At 40.1% G+C, this 24484-nt stretch overlaps 2 protein-coding genes across 5 annotated transcripts; both read right to left on the minus strand.

Annotated features, from left to right (window-relative positions):
- Positions 1–846: 846 nt before the first annotated feature.
- Positions 847–14298, minus strand: LOC118825992 (C-type mannose receptor 2-like). Its single transcript, XM_036596881.1, has 6 exons — positions 14251–14298; positions 3385–3423; positions 3084–3298; positions 2664–2826; positions 939–1301; positions 847–854 (listed from the first exon to the last, which is right to left on the minus strand). Exons 1-6 carry the CDS (start codon positions 14279–14281, stop codon positions 847–849), a joined length of 819 nt encoding a protein of 272 aa, XP_036452774.1. The 5' UTR covers positions 14282–14298.
- Positions 14299–16594: 2296 nt separating this feature from the next.
- On the minus strand, positions 16595–20985 carry LOC118825991 (macrophage mannose receptor 1-like). Of its 4 annotated transcripts, XM_036596879.1 has the most exons (6): positions 20921–20985; positions 20274–20312; positions 19961–20187; positions 19671–19833; positions 18825–19187; positions 16595–16634 (listed from the first exon to the last, which is right to left on the minus strand). In XM_036596879.1, the coding sequence occupies exons 2-6, from the start codon at positions 20308–20310 to the stop codon at positions 16627–16629; spliced, it is 798 nt and encodes a 265-aa protein (XP_036452772.1). In that variant the 5' UTR covers positions 20311–20312; positions 20921–20985; the 3' UTR covers positions 16595–16626. The 4 variants fall into 4 exon arrangements, with proteins under 4 accessions (XP_036452772.1, XP_036452771.1, XP_036452770.1 ...); XM_036596878.1 differs by lacking the exon at positions 16595–16634 and having other exon boundaries at positions 18640–19187; positions 19973–20187; XM_036596877.1 differs by lacking the exon at positions 16595–16634 and having other exon boundaries at positions 18640–19187.
- Between the last annotated feature and the right edge of the window lie 3499 nt (positions 20986–24484).

Below are 24484 nucleotides of genomic sequence, written 5' to 3' on the forward strand. Positions count from 1 at the left end.
ATTCAGGAACATTTCATTGTTTAGCTGCTTCACCCTCAATAGGCTTCTGTCTTTGATATTCTTAACTAACAGGGTGTAATTCTCCACTGTGCTGTAGCAAGTTGGTTCACTCAAAATAAGGATTTTTTTAATATATAAATGATATATGATATGACTGCCTCGTCAAATTAACAGCACACTGTTGACTGTTGTGTACAACGGCTGCTTTGGCATCACTGGAGGAGAAAATAATCTAGTCAGATGACGTGTCACACATATGGTGTAAATTTCAAGCATAAGAGAGCGATTAGAAAGCATCACTGAGCAGATGCAGAGAGACACAGGCAACATGTGCACCAGGTTAGCTGCACTTCACTGTGAAGTGCATATGGTTTGTATTTAGCTGAAAAGCTGCAGTACTTTATATGGCAGAAAAAGTTAGTCTGTTTAGATATTTTCATGCCTGCGTGCAACTGAATTGAAGAAACCTCTCTGATTTTAGTTTCTATAAGATGTGATGGAGCATCCACGACAATTATCTAACAAGAGGCTTACAAGTATCCACACCAGAGTTTATATATTTAAGCAAACACAGAAAAAAAACAGTAACCTACAGACAACAAGTGATGCATCAAACCAGGAAACCAATATATCACTGTAACAGGAGAAGAAACCCAGTGAGAGGAACTGTCCCAGTATAACACAACAATGATAAGAAAAAGTGTCGTAGTCCCAGTTATACATGAACTTTGCATTATTAAACTGAATTGTTGTGTTTGCATGTTAAAAAATGCACCACACAATGATGAAGAAATGGCTATCAATTATCATGATCCTGAACTATGGGGATCCAGCCTACATCCTCTTCTAGATCTCTAAAAAGAAGCAGAAACCATTATTAAGTATTTATTTCACCATCAATATTCAGCTGTTGACAGATATATAATCCTCTGTCTCACCCTCAGAGGTGTTGCAGATGAAGTTGAGTCTCTGATTCTCTGGCAGACTGACCCACTTCTTACTTCCAGACTGCACTGCTCCTGTTCTTTCTCCTCCACTGCAGTCTTCCACCCCTGTCCCGTTCCCCGGAGCCCAGTTCTGGTAGCAGATCGACACTCCATTCACCCAGAACCAGAAGCTCAGGGTGCAGGTGTGACGCAGACCCATCCACACATTAGCAGTGGAGGCATAATAAACAGCTGTTTCCACCCAGTGCTGAATTTCCTCAGTGTAAGCAGAGACCAGATCCACATGATTCTCTCTGCAGTATCTCAGAGCTTCTCTCCACGTCTTCTTCTGATTAATCAGGATGAGTGGAAGCTCTGCAGAAGGGTGAGAAAAAAAGATTAGCACTTTTGTAAGTTGCTCTGGATAAGAGTGTCTGCTAAATGCTGTAAATGTAAGATTTAACCATTACATCAAACAGTTCAGTTATTATTGTGCTTCTCAAAGCTGGGACAGGAGCATGTTGACCACTGTGTTACATCACCTGCCCTTTTTACAGCACTTAATAATGATTCGGGGACTGAAGACGCAAAATTATCCAGTTTAGAAAGCGGAATTTTCGCCATTCTTCTGTTATACAAGTCTTCAGCTGTGCTGCCGTTCAAGGCCTTCATTATCATATTTTGCATTTAATAACGCACCACACATTTTCAATTAAAGACAGTCAGTCTTCACTTACATCTATGGATGCAGTGATGAACAGTGGTTCCTGAGCCAATGAAGTGATATCCATCACAGAAGCATGCCAGTTTTAAATGCAGTGTCATTTGAGGGGTCAAAGGTCACAGCCATTTAGTTATGATTTTCAGCATTGTAATTTACACACACAGATTTCTCTGGATTCCCTGAATATTTTGATTTTATGTATTTTAATGTTATTGTTCTCTGTAGGGGGTAAATCCCTGCAATCGCTTACTGGGGAACTCTTTTTATACCCAAGCATGAATGCATCACCTGTTTTAGAAGTTTTTTGAACAGAATGTGAATTTACACATCACAGCACTCTGTTTCTGACAGTTACTGCACATTTAATGAACATTTATTAGACTATTACTGTACATTTTAAAACATTTTATGGCAACATTGACAAAAATTGCCTCTTGTACATCTGGTATTGTATAAGATAAGATAAGATAAGATAAGATAAGATAAGATAAGATAGATAATCCTTTATTAATCGCACAACGGGGAAATTTGTGGTGTTACAGCAGCACAGAAGTAGCACAGCAGTATTGTGAAGTTGCTGACAATACCCAGCCTTACTGTTGTACACTTGTTTGCAGAGGTTTGGGCAAATAAATAAGTTACCACATCATCTACAGAGACCACACTTCTGCACATTTTAATACAAAATTACTGTTTATTTGCTGAACTTACTGGAAAAAATAAAGCATAAAATTATGGCACATTTTATATTTTATATTTTTTCATATATGATAAACTCTAAAAACTCAAAATACGTAGGAATTATGCACAAAAATTTGCAGGGAAATGTCATACTAAGTGTGTTCACTGTTACTCTATACTCACTTAGAAAATCAAGAAAAGAATGTCATTTGACCAGGGGGTGTTTAAACTTTTGCATAAAATGTAATGTGGTTGCTGAGTAATAAGAGGTTAAAAGTGAATGAACTGAACCTGTAACAGATGAACTGCAGTTATCACCTCATATTACTCACTTTTATAGCAGATAAACGGATGTGACCACTGGCAGCCTGCATCATTCCATCTGTATGCAAAGTCATGCAACACCTGCACACACATTTCACCTCCACCATTGTTTGGCTCCTTATCGTTCCAGTATTTGTATGAGGAGTTACTCCCATCTGACCAGATCCAGTTCTAGAAACAAATTAATACCTGATCAGTAAACACTGACCTCTCAGTGCTCATTATCCTCACAGTCATATGAGGATTTTAGTGATTAGCTCTTTTGAGGTTTTCAGGCAATTGAATTTCGGCCTAACGGTCACTGATGAAATATTTTCAAAACTTCCACCCCCTCCCCCTTATTTTCACCAACCTGCATCCCCCTGTAGTTTCATTAATGTCACAAACCTCTTGAATATGAATAAATCTAAATGTAAATGTTTTCTTACAGTGGTGTCGTGTTTATCTTTCTGCTTCAGTCCGATCCAGAAATCACCTGCTGTCCCATTGAGAACAGCTTTCAGAGCGTCCATCTCCTCCTGGCTCTCAATGGTGGCCAGGTCAGTGAACTTCTCTCTGCAGTATTTCTGAGCGTTGTTCCAGTTCTTTTTTTCATTCACCACATGAAACTGACGAGTCCCACAGAAGGAGAGAGTCCACAGAGCTGTAGAGATGAAAGCTCTCATCAGCATGACAGTACAGTAATGAAGCAGCAGAGAGTTTTACAGATGATCATGAAGCTACACTGACCTGAGAAAAGCAGGATCAGATACAGAGCTGAACTCATGACTGTGGAGAACAAGAGAGACACAATCCACACATTAAACACCTCAACAGTCTTTACTACCAGTACATTAGATATGTAAGCAATAGAACCTGAGAGGGAGTGTGTTATCGCGAAATAACATCACGGCTGTGATTTGGTCGCCGTAGATCATCACAGCCGTGATGTTATTGGTGATAACACACTCCTCGAGTGTTCTATTGCTTTTATACAACAGTTAAATAAAGTAATAAATTAATACACTGGGCTTGAACGCGGCATTTAATACGTTTTAATGTTCGCAGTTTCTTCCGCCAAATTATAATTCCTTAACGAGCAGCTTGTTGCTACGTCAGAGTAACGAGCTCCGCCCACTCGCTGCACAGCTGGCAGTTCGTTCTCCAGCTCCTTACACTAAATTCCCAAACTGTCATCACCACTGAGCAGCTTTTCAGTTTTTTATTGCGGCGGTTTTATGGCTCAGTCTGATTTGGTCTGACTCCGAAGATCAGACTACACGCTTGGCGAATGGTGTTGGGTTCATTTCTGGCTGATTCCAGGTTGTTTAGCTGTTCTTCTGTCTCAGCTGCCGACTGAAAAGCTGCTCAGTGGTGATGACAGTTTGGGAATTTAGCATAGCCTCATCTTCAGAGTCTGACCAAATCGGCTGTCGGTCAAATGTGACCTTAAAAGTGTCCATTTTCTATTTGTGGCAAAGTAAGAAGTAAAAAAGTTCAAATGGCGTGAGCGTCTCCTACAGCTGTCAAAGTCGTTGCTTAGCAACGGTGTCTCAGCGGAGTGATACAGTGTTTGTGAAAAAACCATGCTGTTATGGTGAAATAACAGCACAATTAGAACGCCTCTCAACCAATCAGCTTGCGTGGCTGGAAACCAACTGTTGTATAATAACTGATATTAAAATGGAATTTTCCAAAGATTAAGGTGAATTCCACCAATTAAAAAATAATAATAATAATAATAATAAGTAATTAAAAAAAAAACTAAAGTAAAAAGTGCTGTATGAACTGTCGGTCATATTGTCAGATCAAAAGAACGTAAAAGCTACAGAAATATTAATGTAACATTTTAAACAGACAGAGACCTGAGGACTTCGCTAGTCCTTGTTTCACACAGCAAGAATCAAACACATTCAAAACAGAGAACACAAGTGTAACGTTTGTTCAGAGGAGGTCTACAATAGAGCAGTATTACACGTTTTTCTAATGTAAATATTCAGCCAACCTCTCTGCAATGGGCTTCATAGTTGATTGTTTTGTCTATATTGTAATATGGTTATTCTTTATGCAGGAGGACACTGTTTGAGGTAAGTAACATGAACTTTATTCGGTCAATAAACAGCTTTCGAGAACAGAACCATTGCCTTTTATTACAGGTTGTGTACTGCAGGGGCCTCTGTAGCCTGGGCTATACTTTTTTAGTGTTAATGAACAACACGCATGGATATGTAAGGTAAGTACTGTTCACCAGGAACAGTATTATAGTACATTGTTACATAGTTAAAACCCCAGATGTTATCATTTCAGCCATAATCAAACATACTTTAAAAGTAGGTTATAAATAAAGCTACTGCTGTAGGTCAGAAAGTCACAGACTACAACATAGAACACAATGCAGTCAGAGAGCAGCAGTATTTTATCTAAACACAAATAAACCTGTTAATCTGGAGTATAAAGTCCCTGTGGACTATAAATGACTCATGTCTTATTTTGAAGTTATGATGATATGAAAAAAAATCGATTTTGTGGAGAGAGATTGGTCCGATTTCCAATTCTGTGTAGTCCAAGACTAAACTTAATCACTGTCCTGTAAGTACAGATGTTTCTCCTTCGCACTTTTTTCCAGGTGCTTTGCTTTAGAAAAAGGTAACATATTTATTTAAAAAATAAAGCTTCCCGTCTAAACTTCAAATTAAGGATAAACACATTCACTCAGACAGGAAGCTAAAGCTCAGTGACAGAGATTAGAGTCCTTAAAGGTGTTTCTTACCTGTTACTGCTGGTAAAGATGCTCTATTAATGTCTGTGTGTTTTCTGCTCAATAGTGTCTGTAACTGAAGAGAAACTATAGCCACAACAGCTCTTTCTTTGTTTTTGTGCTTCTCAGACTATTTCACTGATGATTTACATGAAGGCTCATCTGACCATGCAAATGAATGAACACACAGTAGATACATACATTAAAATATTGAGATAAAACATGAAACAACCTTATCAAACACCGTTTGTCAACAAAGCATTTCACAATTGCTCTGTTTGTTGTAAATAAAGACAAACATAAAAGTTAAACGAGTTAAGAATGATGACCAGTGAGTGTAAAAGGGACAGCTATGCTGAATTGGGCAATCTGGAGAGTTGAGGGGAATTCTCAGTGGACTGGCAGTGTTCTGGGCTGGTTACTGTGAGCAAATGTATAAACTCAAGCAGAAGAACAATCAGACAAACTATAAATGTTACACCCAAGTGTACAACCCCATATCTGAAGAAGCTGGGACGCTGTGAAAAATGTAAATAAAAACAAAATGCAATGTGCAAATCATCTAAACGCTATATTTCATTGAAAATGCTTCAAAGACAACATATCAAATGTTGAAACTGAGACATTTTATTGTTTTTTCAAAAATATTTGCCCATTTTGAAATTGATGCAAACAACACATTCCAAAAAAAAACACCTAGTGGTTGATTGGCAACAGGTCAGTAACATGATTGTGTATAAAAAGAGCATCTCAGAGAGGCTGAGTCTTTCAGAAGTAAAGATGAGGAGGGGTTCCCCACTCTGTGAAAGACTGCACGATCAAATAGTGCAACAATTCAAGTATAACGTTTCTCAACATAAAATAGCAAAGAACTTTTACTTTTCATCATCTACGGTACGTAATATCATTAAAAGATCGACAAAAAAGCTACTATGACACAAGTTACAGAAATTCTTAATGAAGGTAATGGGAGGGATGTGTCACAACACACAGTGCATCACACCCTGCTGTGTATGGGGCTGTGTAGCCACAGATTGGTCAGAGTACCCGTGCTTTTTTTTTTGTCTGCCAAATTGTCCAGATTTCAATCCGATCGAGCATCTGTGGGATGTGCTGGAGCAAGTCTGATCTGTTGCAGCTCCACCTCACAACTTACAGGACTTAAATGATCTGCTGCTGAAGACTTGGTGCCAAATACCACAGGACACCTTCAGAGGTCTGGCTGAGTCCATGCCTTCAAGGGCTACAGCTGTTTTGGACCAACAACATACTAGGCAGGTGGTCGTGTTTTGGCTCATTGGTGTAGATGTAGGATATAGGGGCTTTGTAAAGCACTCATTCTACAAAGTACTTGGCATCACTGGGGGTGTCAGATGTCTTCAGAATAGGAGGGGTAATCCATGGACTATCACTGCTGGAACGCAGCTTGAATAGGGTGAATAATACAGTAACATACCTGCATTAAGTGTAGTACTCTTTGGTCAAGCTTGCATATCGTTTTGTCCCCATTAATGCTCCTGCTCTTTAGGCACTAAGCATAACATTATTGTTACTATGCACCATCAAGCCGATTCTGACTCTTGGCATCGATATGGTTGGTGTTTCTTTATACTATCCTATCTTAACATCAGCAGTTACATTTGCACCCAAATGGGAGGGGGCAGGGCTTTCATAGGCCCATGAAGAACAGCCTTTCTTTGCATGAGCCTATTGGATTAGATCTTTTCATATATGAAGAGGTGAGGAGCCCAGCTTAACTCCGTCAGAGCAAACAGTCTTATGACACGTATTAACCAACCAACATATCCAATAATAAAATAAAAATTTACTCTGTCAATGAAGAGCAGTGATGTGGATGTACTAGGTAACTGCCTATTCCACCTACAGCTGGTGCCAGCATGGACAAAAGCAGCTGCAGGGGTTGCAGTTAAAAGTTAAAACTGAACTTTTTCTCCAGACGTGTATCCCACCCTCCTGATCTGAACTGTTCTCTGCTGTGTTCTTTTTGTATTGGATTTCAGGAACAAGAACTAAATGATGTGTCCATATCACTTTCAGGCCTGCATGCTGATTATAGCCACAGGGCCCCCTGCTTTGCATGGTGTGCTGTGCAATGAAACATTTACATGTATCACCATTTCATGAGCAATGAGAACATATTTACCTAGCATATTTTAACACAAGTTCACAAAGTGCTGGAAATGTAAAATTAAATTAATTTCATACAGCTATTTACACACACACACATTATCAAAGCCACTCATTGGGCAGAAGGCAGGAAACACCCTGGACAGGTCAAGTAGAATAAACGACCGCCGTGCTGTCTAGAATCCAGAAGAGCGTGCACTGAGTAAGCCGGAGACACACCCACTTGTAAAGGCGCTGCCACATCCGCCGGATCCTGGGAAGAGGCAAATGCAGGTTTTAACAGGGAAACATGAAAGGTGGGGTATATGTAATAAGATGAAGATAACTGTAACCCATAGGAGACTGGCGTAATCTGTCGTAAACTCTTAAAAGGGCCAATGAATTTAGGACTAAGCTTCTTACATGGTCATTTCAACTTTAGATCACGAGTAGATAGCCATACCATCTGTCCAGGACGAAAGGGGTTAATTGTACGGCGATGACGATCAGCCTGTACCTTTTGTCTACGAACCGCCCTTTAAAGTCTCACATGTGCCTCCTCCCAAGTCTGCTCACTTCTGACTTCTCCTCATCCACTCATCTACAGCCAGAACCGAGGAGGGTTCACCTGACCAAGGGAATAAAGGAGGTTGAAAACCTAGAACATATTGAAAGGGAGTTAAACCAGTGGAGGAGTTAGTGAGAGAATTCTGCGCATATTCTGCCTGTCCACAATATGATCTTAGAAAGCACCTGATTTCTTGGTTAAGTCGCTCTGCCTGCCCATTCGACTGCGGATGATCCTTCCGAATCTCCTCCATGATTTCCCACCTGATCAGTGCAACTATGCATGTGGGATTGATAATTGTTTCTTCAGTTGTGGGTGAGTGGTCCTTTTTTTTCTTATTGGCTCTCAGTGGTGACCAGGTCAGGTGAAATTCTTTCTACAATATTTCTCTGTGCAGTTCTTACTTTTTTACCACCACATGGAAACAGTGGATATACAACATGGGCTGTTTTAGCATCAAGTGGAATGGATGAGTTGTATTAATAAATGTACATGCATGCTTCTGAAGCATGGTCACCAAGCCTCCTAGAGATCCACTTTTCTGCAGAGGACAGTTCCTGCATCAAAAATGCTGCCTCTTCCTTATTTACCACTAACACATCTGACCCAGACAAGGATTTCTGTTGTAGTTAATAATTTGGAGCAGGTGTGGCAGATTGTGGTTGGATCTAGGCTGCTGCTCTGGAGAATCAGCAGGAAAATGCTGTAAAGATGCAGATGAACTTAAGTGCCATTACATGTTGCAGATTGTCTCTTAATAAAACAATTATACCTACAATAACAATGTACATTAGTGTATAAAACCAGGTACTCTGTTCCCACATGATTTATATCCTCTACTATCATCCCAGTCCCCCAAAAATGAACATTACAGGAACAAATGACCTCTGTAGTCACGAGGTAACACCTGATCTTAGCCAACTTGGTGGTGCATTTCCTGAAGGTATCACCGAACAACTACCATCTGTAACCCCTATGATTTTTCAGCTAAAGTACTTAATGTTATTTTGCATTGATGTGGATGTCGTAGGTAACTGCTTATTCTACCTATAGCTGGTGGCAGCTTGGATGAAAGTTAAAGTGAGAACTGAATATTTTCTCCAGAAGTGCATCTCACCCTCCTGATCTGAACTGTTCTCTGCTGTGTTCTTTTTGTATTAAAATTCAAGAACAACAATTCAGTAGAACTGGATGTGTCCGGCCTTCCGACCCAATGGCAGCTGGTATAGCCTCCAGCTCCCCCCGTGTGCCGGGTGCTCCGGTTTCCTCCCACAGTCCAAAGATATGCAGTCAGGCCAGTTGGACATGCTAAATTGCCCCTAGGTGTGTGTGTATGTGTGAATGTGTATGTCTGTGTGTCTGCCCTGAGATGGACTGGTGACCTGTCCAGGGTGTATCCTGCCTTCCACCCAATGACTGCTGGGATAGGCTCCAGCACCCCACCGCAACCCAGAAGGATAAGCGGCTTAGAAGATGTGTGTGTGTGTGTGTGTGTGTGTGTGTGTGTTTGTGTGTTTGTGTGTGTGTCTGTATCTCTTTCAAACCTGCATGCTGATAATGATCATAAGGCCATCTGCTTTGCATGGTGTTACGTAATGAAACATTCACAGTTAGAATTCACACGTATCATCTCTTCATACATAATGGGAACATATTTACATAGCACATTTTAACACAAGTGCACAGAGTGCTGGAAATGTACGAATATCAAAATGAAATTAATTGCATACAGCCATTTTAAGGTCACAGAATGCTGAATAATTGCAGAATTCAGAACCCTGAGTGAGGAAGATCACCTAATTGAATGGCAGCTGTGACTAAACCAAACTGCAAAGTAATACAATACATGTAAGATATCAATCAGTCGTTGGGATAATGACTAGTGCTCTTATTTAACCTCCAAGTGAGCTGATTCAAGAGTAAACAAAGATTTGAGCCAACATCTGAGCCAAGTTTAAACATAGAGAAATAACCGATAAATAAGACAATGCAAAGATGATTCCCTATAAATACATTATGAAATTAGTGTTTTAAGATGCTTTTGAAAAGTGCTAAGAGTATAAATTGCTTAGCTTTCAGGTAGAAAACCCCAGAGCTTGAGGTGATAAGAACTGAAACCTATTCTTCAGCTATAGCATCATCTAGAGTCTGATGTTACATTTATATGGATGAAAGTAAAAGTTAGATTTAAGTTAGCTGGAGAAGCATGCTCTGATAATGCTCTAGAACTTTGTTACGACCCCAGATTTTGTCTAGGGTGATGTGGGATCAATAAGAGTTTGCTTTAAAATATTGAACTGGGAAAATGGGCAAATAAGAGCTTTTGAAAGCTATTTTATTAAAACCAGCCACAATAAAAATGCTGTGGTATGTTGACTAGTATGACTTTGGGAGAATCAAACTGTGGACAGCACCAAAGAAAAGGACTAAACTAAACATAACCACACTAGTCTACTCTAAATCAGATAGCCCTTAGCTAGAAAACCAAAATGAAACAAAAACTCTGTATATATTATATGTAGGTTTATGTGCAAGTATATGTCTTGCTACTGAAACACTGCAATTTCCCTTTGGGATCAATAAAGTTCTGTTTATCTATCTGTCTGTCTGTCTGTCTATCTATCTATCCATTTGTCCTTCCATCCATCTGTCCCTCCATCCATCTGTCCGTCTATCTATCTATCTATCTATCCTACTCTACTCTTCCCTGGCCAATAACCAAAAGAACATGGGACAGTGCCAAAAAGTCACCCTAGTTCTGGAGATGGTCAAGTAAAATCTCATAGTGAAATGTGTCAAAGTTGGCACCAATATCAAGGAGGACCAAGATGGAGTCCCTGTTGAGTCCTAAAATCAAATTTTGACAAGTCTGTTTCAGCCCAAAACCAAGTGTGAAAAGTTTCATTATGATGGTTTGTGTTTCATTTAACTGAATGGACACAATCTTCATAATTATTTGGCTGCCTGCAAAGGACACACCAACCCATAGTCTGTACAGCAGTGTAAGCTGCCATCTGGTGGAACCTCATAGTATTGCAGGGCCACATCCAGCAGGACTCAGTTAAGCCTGCAATCAACAAAAAATGCTGGCATCTTTCCATACACCTACTATTTGGAAACATTTAATATACAATATTCTACCAATAAACACAGTTTAATCTCGAAATTGAGATGTTTGAATTTTCCTCTGCTTCTCCAGCCAAATAAAGCAACAACTATGTTGCTATGTTCTCAAAGCTCTTTACTTCCTTTAATGACACTTGTGTTTTGGTTTGATCCTATGCTTTGACTAGCCTCAACAGGATTTCATGCACCAGCCTTTTATGAAAGACCCTGTGCTAAAGACAACAAGGCTATTTTATTCAAGTTGCATACAGGTGACCTCACTGAAGCCCATGGTGGACCCCTGAATCAGTGGCTTCTGGGGGGACAGTCACACTGGGGTCCAGGTTCTACATTTTTTTTATGAGGCCACTCCAGGCTTGGACTGCCTATCAGAAGTACATTGTGCGGCCGGTTGCCTGACCTGTCAGTTAGATTGTTCAGGCCAGTTGCACTGAAGATGATCTAAACCAGAACACAGCACAATCACATCCATTAATATGTGAGCAAAACCCTCTTCCCTTCTGCCCCCTGATCTCTCAGGTGATTAGTCTTCCCAAAGCACATACACGGTATACGTGTAATAAGTAGTATTAGATCTGAGAGCTCGCGCTGAGGTTTGTGCTCACAACTTTGCAAAATGGGTAGAAATAGAAGAAAAGGATGAAGCTGTGAGAGGTGAGAGAGAAAGTGTGCTCAGAATAACTAATTCAGCAACAGGTCAGTCTTTAGTCTCCTCTACTGGCCTGATCACTCTGGCTAGTTGTAACTGCTGTAGGCTGTTTCTCTCCATCAGGTGATATCAGAACAATCCACTATCGACTGAGACAGTCTCCATTGTCAATTTTGGTGCTTGCTTACAAAAACAGTCTTGGTTTTATTTCCTAACGTGTCCATCTTATAACTGATTTTACACAAACAGAAGCATGTTTAATTATGTAGAACCTTTCTGTGCATATACACTTTCACTTGTAGCTTCTCTTCAGGATGAATAAAGTTATCACTGAGCATAAAATCACATGTTCAGTATATAAGGTATCATGCGGAATGGAGCATTATTTACACTGGAATGTTTAGGTGACTGAGCTGATTATGGTACCGTCATACTTAATGGATGGATATTAGAGTTAGACAGGCTATTTAGTGTCACTGTCCAGTGTGTTATAAACCCTGACTGTACACTTCCATTACTGTTACAGGACGAATGCCCAAGTACAGAGTAGTATAAGTGTGTAATTTTTTTTATATTCATACAAAAAATGTTTTGTTTATAAGAGTGCAAATATGGGTAAGAGGCGTATGGACAACAAAAGGAATAGTGTTTTTGTGGTATGCTGTGGGGTCTGTGCTGGTGTGGTGCCCAATCTCACATTCCCATCCTGATCTTACGTCCCCTGGTTTGCGGTCACGGTATTCCCATGAATCAGATATATCAATCATCAATCAACAACCCTGGGGGCGAACCCCAAAAGGCATGGGTAGGTATGTGTGTGCATGACTTTTTTTAAACTTAAATTTATTAGTAAACAAAAGCAACAAAGCACACAACTGAATTAAAACAGTGACACGTTCTATAGTTAACAGTACTGGCTTGCATGATAATGAAAACATGCTAACTTGCTAATTCTGGCCGAGGGTCTTTGGGAAGTGAAGTCAGGACGGAGATGTGAGACTGGGCTTCAATCTTGATTTGAATCACCGATGTGTGCAATGGCAGACTGCCGTTTTACCACTGCGCCACTAGGCAGGGATGAAAACAGATGGAGAAATCTCTTCAAGAAGTGGTGGGAAAATGATGCAGCAAAGGATGAACAAAGGAGACGCCAGAAAGAGGAGTGGTTAAGCAAAAGAGGCTATAAAAACAAACACAAAGCAGTTTAGGAATGGTCTGAATTTCCCTCCTGCCTTTGGAATATTTCAGGTATCTGATTTACATGTAGGGAAGAAAGGGCAGACAACAATGAAAGACTTGATTTTTGCTTTAGCCACAGCTTGGATAATGTTATACCATCCACGTTCAAGCTGTCCAATGTGCAGTAATAGGCTGCTAATGTTTAATGTTAGTAGTACCTCTGAGGGTTAAACAGTGAAGCATCATTTCACAAAAACGTATTCAAAAGAAGTTTGTAAAGAGAAGATATATAATATAAAAATAAATACAGTAGAATTAATAAATGTACACAATAAGTCACCAGCCCAGCCCCCTGAAAAAAAGAAAAAAAAAAAGTAATGGTACCACTTTAAAACCCTTAAAAAAGAGTTTACAAATGGTTTAAAAATAGTTTGTTAATGGTTGGGTTAGATCATACACACTATTAATCATTAATAAGCAGTTATAACACATTAATAAAAGTGGCAAAAGTGAGCTGTTGTATTTGATGATATGAATATGTGATGAAGCTGACAGTATGAAGTTTGACAGTAAAAATGAATGTGAGTTCACTATTAGGCAATTGACAGATCACTGTTGCCCTTTTTATTCATGTGTTGTAAAGGTTAATTAATGATTTCTAAGGTCTTCAAAACCAAATTAATGACCATTAATAAACTCATTTTAAACCATTCATGGACCATTTCCCATGGTTATTTTAAAGTGGTACCAAAGTATCCATTTCATCAAGAATCAGGGCAAACGAACTGATTTAGTAGGTGGTAAGTGAATGCAAAAGCAGTGCATTCAGAGAGAGGCTGTGTTTTAGCTGAACATGAGCAAAGCTGTTAGTCTGAAACACAAATAAAAGAAATGAAATAGAGAGTAGTTTTCAGTTATGTACAGTATTAGTCTAGACTTTGCTGTTTTTATTTTCACTGTCCCTGTGAGTTCAAATCAACCGCTGTCTTCTATTAATGTTATGATGACATGTACGACAATGTATGAATGTATAAAGTAATTTATTTTCGATTTTTTTTTTTTCTGGTGTTTTGCTTTAGAAAAATGTAAAAGAATAATAAATATTCTTTTATTTTGTTTTCAAAGCTGCAAATTAAGAACACATCTCTTCACTCTGACAATCAGATAAAGATCAATATCAGTGTTTAGAGTCTTAAAAGTGTTCCTTACCTGTTACTGCTGGTGAAGCTGCTCTGTTCATGTCTGCGTTCGTGTCTCCTGCTGTTTATCATGTGGGACTAAAGAGAAAACTAAAGACACAATAATCACTCTTTGTTTTGTGCTTCTCCATTTATTTTCATGTCAATTTACATAACAGCTCACTGAACAAATGCAAATGAATGCACATACACAGTAGATTAACAGTAAATAGAAACCACATCATTTTAACGGTCAACTCTGAGCCCAGTAGATCTGTCTGTAATAAATCTCTGGGGGGAAAATAGTGGATAAAATAAATTATTCTTTAGGAAAACAATACAAGATCCACACTCTTTGTCCATTTTATCAGCTCCACTGACCATATTGGAGCACTTTGTAGTTCTACAGTTACAGACTGTAGCCCATCTGTTTCTCTGCATACTTTGTTGCCCTGTTTTTCAGTGGTCAGGACCCCCACAGGACCCTCACAGAGCAGGTACTATGTGGGTGGTGGGTCATTCTCAGCACTGCAGTAACACTGACGTGGTGGTGGTGTGTTAGTGTGTGTTGCACTGGTCTGAGTGGATCAGACCCAGCAGTGATGCTGGAGTTTTTAAACAGTGTGTCCACTCACTGTCCACTCTATTAGCAGGGCTGGGAGGATTACTTTATAAATGTAACCGTGTGTAACATACATGTAATGTAGTTATTATATATGTACTGTATAATAATGGAATGGGATGGAATTTTTACTTTAAAAATGTAACTGTGTAACATACATGTAATGTAGTTATTATATATGTACTGTATAATAATGGAATGGGATGGAATTTTTACTTTAAAAATGTAACTGTGTAACATACATGTAATGTAGTTATTATATATGTACTGTATAATAATGGAATGGGATGGAATTTTTACTTTAAAAATGTAACTGTGTAACATACATGTAATGTAACCAACTGTTAAAGTAGTAATTATAATTACTGATGATTTAGTCAGTGTTACAGATGGAATACAGAATCTATATATATACACACAATTACATATATATGTATATATATATATATATATATATATATATATATATATATATATACATACATATGTATATAATTACACGTGTATTAACTTCAGTTTTGCCTCATGTAATTACACAGGCGTATCTTTTTCATAAACTACAGATCAGAAGTCTTTTCCAGCAGTTAAAGGAAGTATGTTTTACATAACATTATATTTATGTTTTACATAATTACTATGGAACAACTGTGTTGTAACAATGTAACCTAATCACATCACATTGATTAATACCATTCTGTAATTACACTGTACCAATATATCAACTACACAGGAACGTTCCTGTAGTGCAGTGTTAAAGTTACACTTTAAAATAAGTGGACAGTTCCTGTGTAGTTATTATATAGGTACTGTATAATAATGGAGTGGTGATATAGAAATGCGACATATTAATGTCCTAAAAGTTACATGTTAAGATAAGGGGGCATCTACTGGACTGACACATTACAGAATGGTTTAAAGCTGAAACTGGTTACAGTGTCACAGCACTAGCAACATAAATGCTAGCTAAATGTTACCAAAGCTGGCAGATACAGTGTAAGTAATGCCTTAATGTACTTTATTAGATACTCCCTTTTACTGCTGGAAAAAGGATCTGAAAAAACTGCTGTTTCAGTCTGATAACAAATGTAATTACATTTGTGTTATTACCCTTGTGTAATTACATGAGAGACAATAGGCTGCTACAACTGTTACAACTAAGACACACGTTAATTACATGAGGCAAAACTGAAGTTGATACACGTGTAATTACATAAGGTGTACTCCTATAATCCATCTGTAACAGTGACTAAACCGCTAGTAGTTACGTTATTGTTGCATATGTTGTTCACATGTAACTACACAGTTATTAAAGATGCTTTATATAAAGTGGGACCGAATTTTGTCTGAGATAAGATTTTTGCATGCCTGTGTGACATTCAGTATAATATGCATACAAACTGATCATTCTGAACAATTGAAGAGAAAAAACCTCTCAATTTCTATAAGATGTGATGAAGCATCCACAAAAAAACAATGATTTTACATGAAGCGTACAAGAATCTACACCAGAGTTTATTTATTTAAGGAAACAAAGAAAAAACAGTAACCTACAGTCAACAAGTGATGCATCAAACCAGCAAACCAATAAATCACTGTGACAAGAAGAAATCTAATGAGAGGAACCCAGTATAACAACAATAAGTAAAAGTGTCATAGTCCCAGTTATTTTGCATTATTAAACTGAATTGTTGTGTTTGCATGTTAAAAAATGCCCCACATGCTGATGAAGAAATAACTATCAAATATCATGATTCTCAAATATGAGGATCCAGCCTGCATCCTCTTCTAGATCTCTAAAAGAAGCAAAAAAGAAAAGAAGAAAAAAAACCATTATTAAGTATTTATTTAAACAAGCGGCGACCTACAACAACACCACAGATCTCCAGGAGTATACTGACACAGTCACTGGCTACATCTCCAAGTGCATTGAGGATGTAACTGTTCTCAAGACCATCACGGTTCGGGCCAATCAGAAGCCATGGCTGACAGGGGAAGGTCTACAGGCTACTGAAGGCTAGGAATGCTGCCTTCTCAGCAGGAGACGAGGTGGGCCTGAGGGCAGCTAGGACCAACCTGTCCCGCGGCATCAGAAAGGCAAAGAGGCAGTACTCCAGGAGGATAGCCCATCGTTTCAGCGACAGCAGAGATACACGGAGCCTGTGGTGGGGGATACAGACCATCACAGACTACAAGCCTCCACCGCAGACCTGTGACAGCTCCACCTCTCTGCTGAATGAGCTTAACAACTTCTTTGCCCGGTTTGAGACAGACAACAACATGCCTGCACAGAAGGTCTCACCCCCTCCTGGAGACCAGGTGCTGACGCTGTGCCCAGTCAGTGTGAGGAGATCATTCAGCAGGATCAACATTCGGAAAGCTCCTGGTCCTGACAACATACCCAGTCGTGTGCTGAGGGACTGTGCTGGGGAGCTCACAGATGTCTTTACAGATATCTTTAACATCTCGCTGAGTCAGGCTGTTGTCCCCACATGCCTGAAAGCCACCACCATCATCCCTGTCCCGAAGAAAGCGTCACCCTCCTGTTTCAATGACTACCGTCCAGTTGCACTCACTCCCATCCTCATGAAGTGCTTCGAACGGCTGGTCATGCAACACATCAGGTCTGTCCTTCCCCCCTCCCTGGACCCCTTCCAGTTTGCATATCGGCCTAATCGCTCTGTCGATGATGCCATCTCCACTGCCCTCCACTCAGCCCTCACACATTTGGACAAAAAAGACTTTTATGTCAGAATGCTATTCATAGATTTCAGCTCCGCATTTAACACCATCATCCCCCAGCAGCTCATTCTCAAACTGGACAGGCTGGGGCTGAACACTTCACTGCGCAACTGGCTGTTAGACTTCCTGACTGGGAGACCACAGGCAGTACGGGCCGGCAACAACACATCCCGCACCATCACACTGAACACGGGGGCCCCCCAAGGATGTGTACTGAGCTCCCTCCTATTCACTCTGATGTCCCACGACTGCACACCGTCGCACAGCTCCAACCTCTTCATCAAGTTCGCGGACTGTGGTGGGTCTCATCAGCAACAACAATGAGACAAACTACAGGAGCGAGGTGAGCCGCCTGGCCTTGTGATGTAGACACAACAATCTCCATCTGAACATTGAGAAGACGAAGGAAATCGTTGTGGACTTCAGGAGAACGTGCACCCAGCATTCTCCTCTGACCATCAACGGTGCTGCTGTGGAGAGGGTGAACAGCACCAAGTTCCTGCGCATGCATGTCATAGAGGACCTCCCCTGGGCCAGCAACACAGCATCACTGGCCAGAAGGGCTCATCAGCAACTCTACTTCCTCCACACACTGAGAAGAGCCAGAGCCCCAGCCCCCATCATGTGCACCTTCTACAGAGGTACCATCGAGAGCATCCTGACCAGCTGCATCACCGTGTGGTATGGCGCCTGCACCGTGTTCTGCCGCAAGACACTCCAGCGCATCGTGAGAGCAGCTGAGAAGATCATTGGCACCTCCCTCCCCTCCCTCCAAGAGATATACAGCTCTCGTCTCACCCGAAAAGCCCTCTGCATGGCAGGTGATCCCACTCACCCACTACACAGCCATCAGGGAGGAGACTGCGGAGTCTCCGGGCCAGGACCAGCAGACTGGGGGACAGCTTCATCCACCAGGCTGTCAGGATGCTGAACTCTCTCCCTACTTTGCACTACTGTTTTTATTTTGCACAATTTATACCCACAGACCTTAATCTGTATCAGTAATCCTTATGTCACTTCAGTGTTAATTTCAATGTTTAGTTTTTTTTTTAATGTCTATTTAAATTCACACTTTTCCTGTTTACTTTCTATTTAATGTTATTGCTACACCATGGGGTCTGAGAGTAACGCAATTTCAATACTTGGTATGTCCTGTACATGTTGTAGTATTGACAGTAAAGCTGACTTGACTTGTTTCACCATAAATATTTAACTGTTGACAGATATAGAATCCTCTGTCTCACCCTCAGAGGTGGTGCAGATGAAGTTGAGTCTCTGATTCTCTGGCAGACTGACCCACTTCTTACTTCCAGACTGCACCGCTCCTGTTCTTTCTCCTCCACTGCAGTCTTCCACTCCTGTCCCGTTCCCCGGAGCCCAGTTCTGGTAGCAGGTGAACTCTCCGCTCACCCAGAACCAGAAGCTCAGGGTGCAGGTGTGACGCAGACCCATCCACACATTAGCAGTGGAGGCATAATAAACAGCTGTTTCCACCCAGTGCTGAATTTTCTCAGTGTGAACAGAGACCAGATCCACATGATTCACTCTGCAGTATCTCAGAGCTTCTCTCCACGTCTTGGTCTGATTAATCAGGATGAGTGGAAGCTCTGCAGAAGGGTGAGAAAAAAGATTTAACCATTACATCAAACTGTCAATTTTGTGCTTTTCATTTTATATATATATATATATATATAAATGCTGTATGAACAAAATCTTGGTAACTTTACCCCTTGAAGGAAAAAACATTCTTAACTTAAGAATAAATATTTTAAATAAATAAATAAATATTTTTCCACATAATTTTAGACCACTTGCATTAGTCCATTCATCATGATGTTTACACAGTGTAAAGGGCAGGTGGAAAAAAAACAACAAAATAAGGTTTTGTTCTGACGGCGACAATATTCAGAAAGGCTAGTTGTGTTTTGGTTACTGTACTTTCTATCTGTAAATGTTGATCTCACACTTCATCCAGATTCACTATTCAGATCTAGCTGTATTAAAAAAAAACAAGTCATCTCCAAACATTAACAATAAAAGTGAATGAGTTAAATTTGCAACGGAGCATTTCATCACCTCATATTACTCACTTTTATAGCAGATAAATGGATTTGAGTGAGTGCAGTTGTCATCATTCCACTTGTATTCAGGGCTTTTCCATAACTGCACACAGTAATCACCCAAACCGTTGTTTGGCTCTTTAGTGTTCCAGTTTCTGTACGTAGAGTTACTCCCATCTGACCAGATCCAGCTCTAGAAACACATTAACACCTGATCAGTGAACTGTTTATACACTGACCTCTCAGTGCTCAATATCACACCATTATCACACACCCCCGCCCCTCTTTAGTCTCATTACTGTCACGTCTTCTAAATGTACATGATTTCTTACAGCACTGTTCCTTAGATTTTTCTGTCTCAGTCCGATCCAGAAGAGGCCTGCTGTCCCTCTGACGAGAGCTTTTACAGCGTTCATGTCCTCTTTACTCTCAATGGTGGCCAGGTCAGTGAACTTCTCTTTGCAGTGTTTCAGAGCGTTGGTCCAGTTCTTCTTTACTTTCACCACATGAAACTGACGAGTCCCACAGAAGGAGAGAGTCCACAGAGCTGTAGAGATGAAAGCTCTCATCAGCATGACAGTACAGTAATGAAGCAGCAGAGAGTTTTACAGATGATCATGAAGCTACACTGACCTGAGAAAAGCAAAATCAGATACAGAGCTGAACTCATGACTGTGGAGAACAACAGAGACACAATCCACACATTAAACACCTCAACAGTCTTTACTACCAGTACATCAGATCATAGAGCACTTTAAATGACAGCAGTGTATAAAAGGTGCCATATAAATAAAATTGCCTTGCCTGGGAATGGAAGCTATAGCCAAAGTTCTGCCAGGAAGACTCTAATGTTACATCATTCATTCATTCATTCATTCCTCCTGACCAAACGCTGACCTACACCTGTCTTTAAAATGACTCATCTTACGCACCTATTCTGCTACAGAAATATGCTCAGAGAAATTAAACGGAGATGTAGTTTCATTTTTTAGATATGTACAGTATCAAAAGTCAGCTTTTGTTTTTATCACTTTCTGAAGGGGTAAAGAAGAAGAAAAAAAGGAAAAAACTTCATTCATTTTTTATGCAACATAAGAGAATATAAAGAAAATAAAGCATAATTAAAAAAAACCAAAATAGTCCCTAAATTACAAATAAAGTACAAATGCTTCCACTCTGACAATATGTTAAAGCTCTATAGCATTTAATCAATGTTATTAGCTATTTAGACAATAAGTTAAAGTTCAGTAAGTGATTAGAGTCTAAAAGGTGTTTCTTACCTGGTACTGCTGGTAACGTTGCTCTATCAGTGTCTTGGTTTGTGTCCTAAAAGCCAACAACTGACAACTGTTTCTTTGTTTTGTGCTTCTGTAAGTATGTTAACGATGATTTACATGATGACTCACTGAACAAATGCAAATGGATGCACACACGTGATAGATTGACGGTACATGTAAAGCACATCATTAACAATCAACAATGAACTCAGTCCTGAAAGGGGAAAAAATAATAAAAAAAAAACATAGAAATACCTTTCGTCAGAAAAACATGGCACAATGCAGGACTGATTCATTTGCTGAAAATATAACAGGGAAAAAAAAACAAAAAAAAAAAAACAGTACAAATGTCAAAAAAGTTAAGAATCATAAAGAAGTGCAAGTCTGTGAAGGACCAAGCCTGTAACGTTTTTAACGTTGGTTTGCAATGCTCAACTTAGCTTGCCTCTTTACTGTGGCAGGCATACAATATTTCCTACATACACGCATGAATTACTGCACACATTTGAACATAGTACACAGATAATGACAAGCACTACCACACAGAGCAACACAAGAACAATAGTGCAACCTTAAACAATACACAACAATTCCTCCCCTGCAGCACCGATGTCTATACCAGTGGTTGGTGTAGTAGTGTAGTGTAGTGGATAAGACTTCTGCCTTCAGTGCTAGACTGGGGTTCAATCCCCACCTGGGTAAGCACCCTATACTATACCAATAAGAGTCCTTGGGCAAGACTCCTAACACTTCCTTCACCTTCCTGTGTAAAATGATCAAATTGTAAGTCACTCTGGAAAAGAGCATCTGCTAAATGCTGTAAAATCTTCCACCACACCCCAGTAACAACACCTCAGAGACTTTTGCACATTAAATGCAGCAGGTCTCTTTTTATGTGATATACATTATATTGCCAAAAGTATTCACTCACCCATCCAAATCATTGAATGCAGGTGTTCTGACCACTTCCATGGCCACAGGTGTATAAAACCAAGCACCTAGGCATGCAGACTGCTTCTACAAACATTTGTGAAAGAATGTGTCGCTCTCAGGAGCTCAGTGAATTCCAGCATGGTACAGTGATAGGATGACACCTGTGCAACAAGTCCAGTCGTGAAATTTCCTCACTACTAAATATTCCACAGTCAACTGTCAGTGGGATTATAACAGCAACTCAGCCACAAAGTGGTCTGCCATGTAAAATGACAGAGCGGGGTCAGCGGATGCTGAGGCGCATAGTGTGCAGAGGTCGGCAACTTTCTGCAGAGTCAATCGCTACAGACCTCCAAACTTCATGTGGCCTTCAGATCAGCTCAAGAACAGCGTAGAGAGCTTCATGGAATGGGTTTCCATGGCCGAGCAGCTGCATCCAAGCCTTACATCACCAAGCACAATGCAAAGTGTCGAATGCAGTGGTGTAAAGTGCCGCCACTGGACTCTAGAGCAGTGGAGACGTGTTCTCTGGAGTGACGAATCAGGCTTTTCCGTCTGGCAATCCGATGGACGAGTCGGGATTTGGTGGTTGCCAGGAGAACGGTACTTGTCTGACTGCATTGTGCCAAGTGTAAAGTTTGGTGGAGGGGGGATTATGGTGTGAGGATGTTTTTCAGGAGTTGGGCTCGGCCCCTTAGTTCCAGTGAAAGGAACTCTTAATGCTTCAGCAGACCAAGAGATTTTGGACAATTTCATGCTCCCAACTTTGTGGGAACAGTTTGGGGACGGCCCCTTCCTGTTCCAGCATGACTGTGCACCAGTGCACAAAACAAGGTCCATAAAGACATGGATGAGCGAGTTTGGTGTGGAGGAACTTGACTGTCCTGCACAGAGTCCTGACCTCAACCTGACAGAACACCTTTGAGATGAATTAGAGTGGAGACTGTGAGCCAGGCCTTCTCGTCCAACATCAGTGTCTGACCTCACAAATGCACTTCTGGAAGAACGGTCAACAATTCCCATAAATACACTCCTAAACCTTGTGGAAAGCCTTGCCAAATGAGTTGAAGCTGTTATAGCTGCAAAGGGTGGGCCGACATCATATTAAACCCTATGGATTAAGAATAGGATCTCACTCAATTTCATATGCGTGTGAAGGCAGACGAGTGAATACTTTTGGCATTATAGTGTAGACCCTTTTTTTCTGGAACTTTTTCTGGGAAGTGCCTTGTAGGTACTTGAATCTTGACTTGTAGTTGCTGTACAGCCTCAGCGCTACTGTCGTTTTTTTAACCACTGTCATTGTCAGGTGTTGCAGCGCTGTTAGTGATATTGGACCCTTGGTCCTTACATTCAGGCCCACTTGAGCTGGTTTTGTGCATTTCGGAGGTGGTTGGTCTGGGCTGGGCTGCATCCAGCCGTTGATCAACATGTCTCTGCCTGATCAGACTATGACCAACACTGACAACGCAATATAGCTTGGCTTTTTACATTTACAGTTACAGCATTTAGCAGACGCTCTTATCCAGAGCAACTTACAAAAAGTGCTTTGTCTATCGAGAGAAAGTATCTTGCTAGTTACAAATCGGATTAAATTGTCCTGATAAAATGGACAATGAGTGTAGAAACAAGGAGCATAATGTTATGCCTGACCGGTGTATATGTGTGTCATAAAGGACCATTACAAATCCCTTTTACATACCATTTAACATTTACAGTCATCATAATAAACGAAGATCCATAATCATTTTTTATTTAGTAAAGAAATCTCCAATTTTAAATAAACTTTAACTTAATAAAGCAATAAATATTAAACTGAATTTCTTATCCACTATTGTTCATGCACTCACTGGATTGGCTGGATTGATTCCAGCAAACACCAGTGCAAATACATCATCATGACCAGTTCTTGAAAAGAGTATTTTTTCATGTGAGTTGATCTAATCTCAGTTTGCAACATTAACTGCCCATCACTTAATTTAACCAGTTGTGCGAGACATATTAATAAGTTAGCAGACAACAATGTTACAACTCACGGTGCACAGTAAAACTTTAGTTAATGCCAACAGAATATTTTATAGCAGTCTAAATTGTCGGACTTATTAAGTAATATATAAACAATAATCATTAAATTATAATTTTACACTTACCTTAAGGATCCTGCGAGTTGGAGGAAAGAGTAGCTAACAAAGTGGCTCACTGGACATAAACGTCCGGCTTCACCCTCCTGCAGTCTGTAGTCAGAGGCCTCTTGACGCTGCAGGGTAACCCACTAACTGTGAACTAAGTTGCTAGCTGCAACCTAATGTGCTACCTGTGAGCTAACCTGCTAAGCATGAAACACCCTGCTAGCCATGACTTAACCTGCTAACTGTGACTTAACACACTAGAGGCAACCAGAGGCAACCAGTGGCAACATGTTAGCCACAAGCTAATGAATTACAATTGTTATTATTGGTTGTTTAATCAAAATAATGATGGAACATGACTGATGTGTTACATATTTGTGACAAAAGTAAGTTTGTGACACAAAATAAAAATTTTCATATCTTGGCTTTTTTTTAGATTACATTCTTCCCTTGTCGGTCTTAAGGGGTAAAATAAATAGGTCCAAGAATTGAGCCTTGTGGGACG

Source organism: Colossoma macropomum, unplaced genomic scaffold, assembly GCF_904425465.1.
Source record: "Colossoma macropomum unplaced genomic scaffold, Colossoma_macropomum, whole genome shotgun sequence".
Lineage (NCBI taxonomy): Eukaryota > Metazoa > Chordata > Actinopteri > Characiformes > Serrasalmidae > Colossoma > Colossoma macropomum.

Bases quoted from the DNA above. Each gene is read 5' to 3' on its own strand.
- LOC118825992 (XM_036596881.1), bottom strand. From the start codon at position 14,281: ATGAACAGAGCAGCTTCACCAGCAGTAACAG. The intron at 3,424-14,250 runs GTAAGGAACACT...TGTTCTCCACAG, and splicing joins AGCTTCACCAGCAGTAACAG to TCATGAGTTCAGCTCTGTAT. The intron at 2,827-3,083 runs GTAAGAAAACAT...ATTTGTTTCTAG, and splicing joins AAGATAAACACGACACCACT to AACTGGATCTGGTCAGATGG.
- LOC118825991 (XM_036596877.1), bottom strand. From the start codon at position 20,310: ATGAGTTCAGCTCTGTATCTGATTTTGCTTTTCTCAG. The intron at 19,834-19,960 runs GTACATTTAGAA...ATGTGTTTCTAG, and splicing joins ACAGTGCTGTAAGAAATCAT to AGCTGGATCTGGTCAGATGG. The intron at 19,188-19,670 runs GTGAGTAATATG...ACCCTTCTGCAG, and splicing joins TCCATTTATCTGCTATAAAA to AGCTTCCACTCATCCTGATT.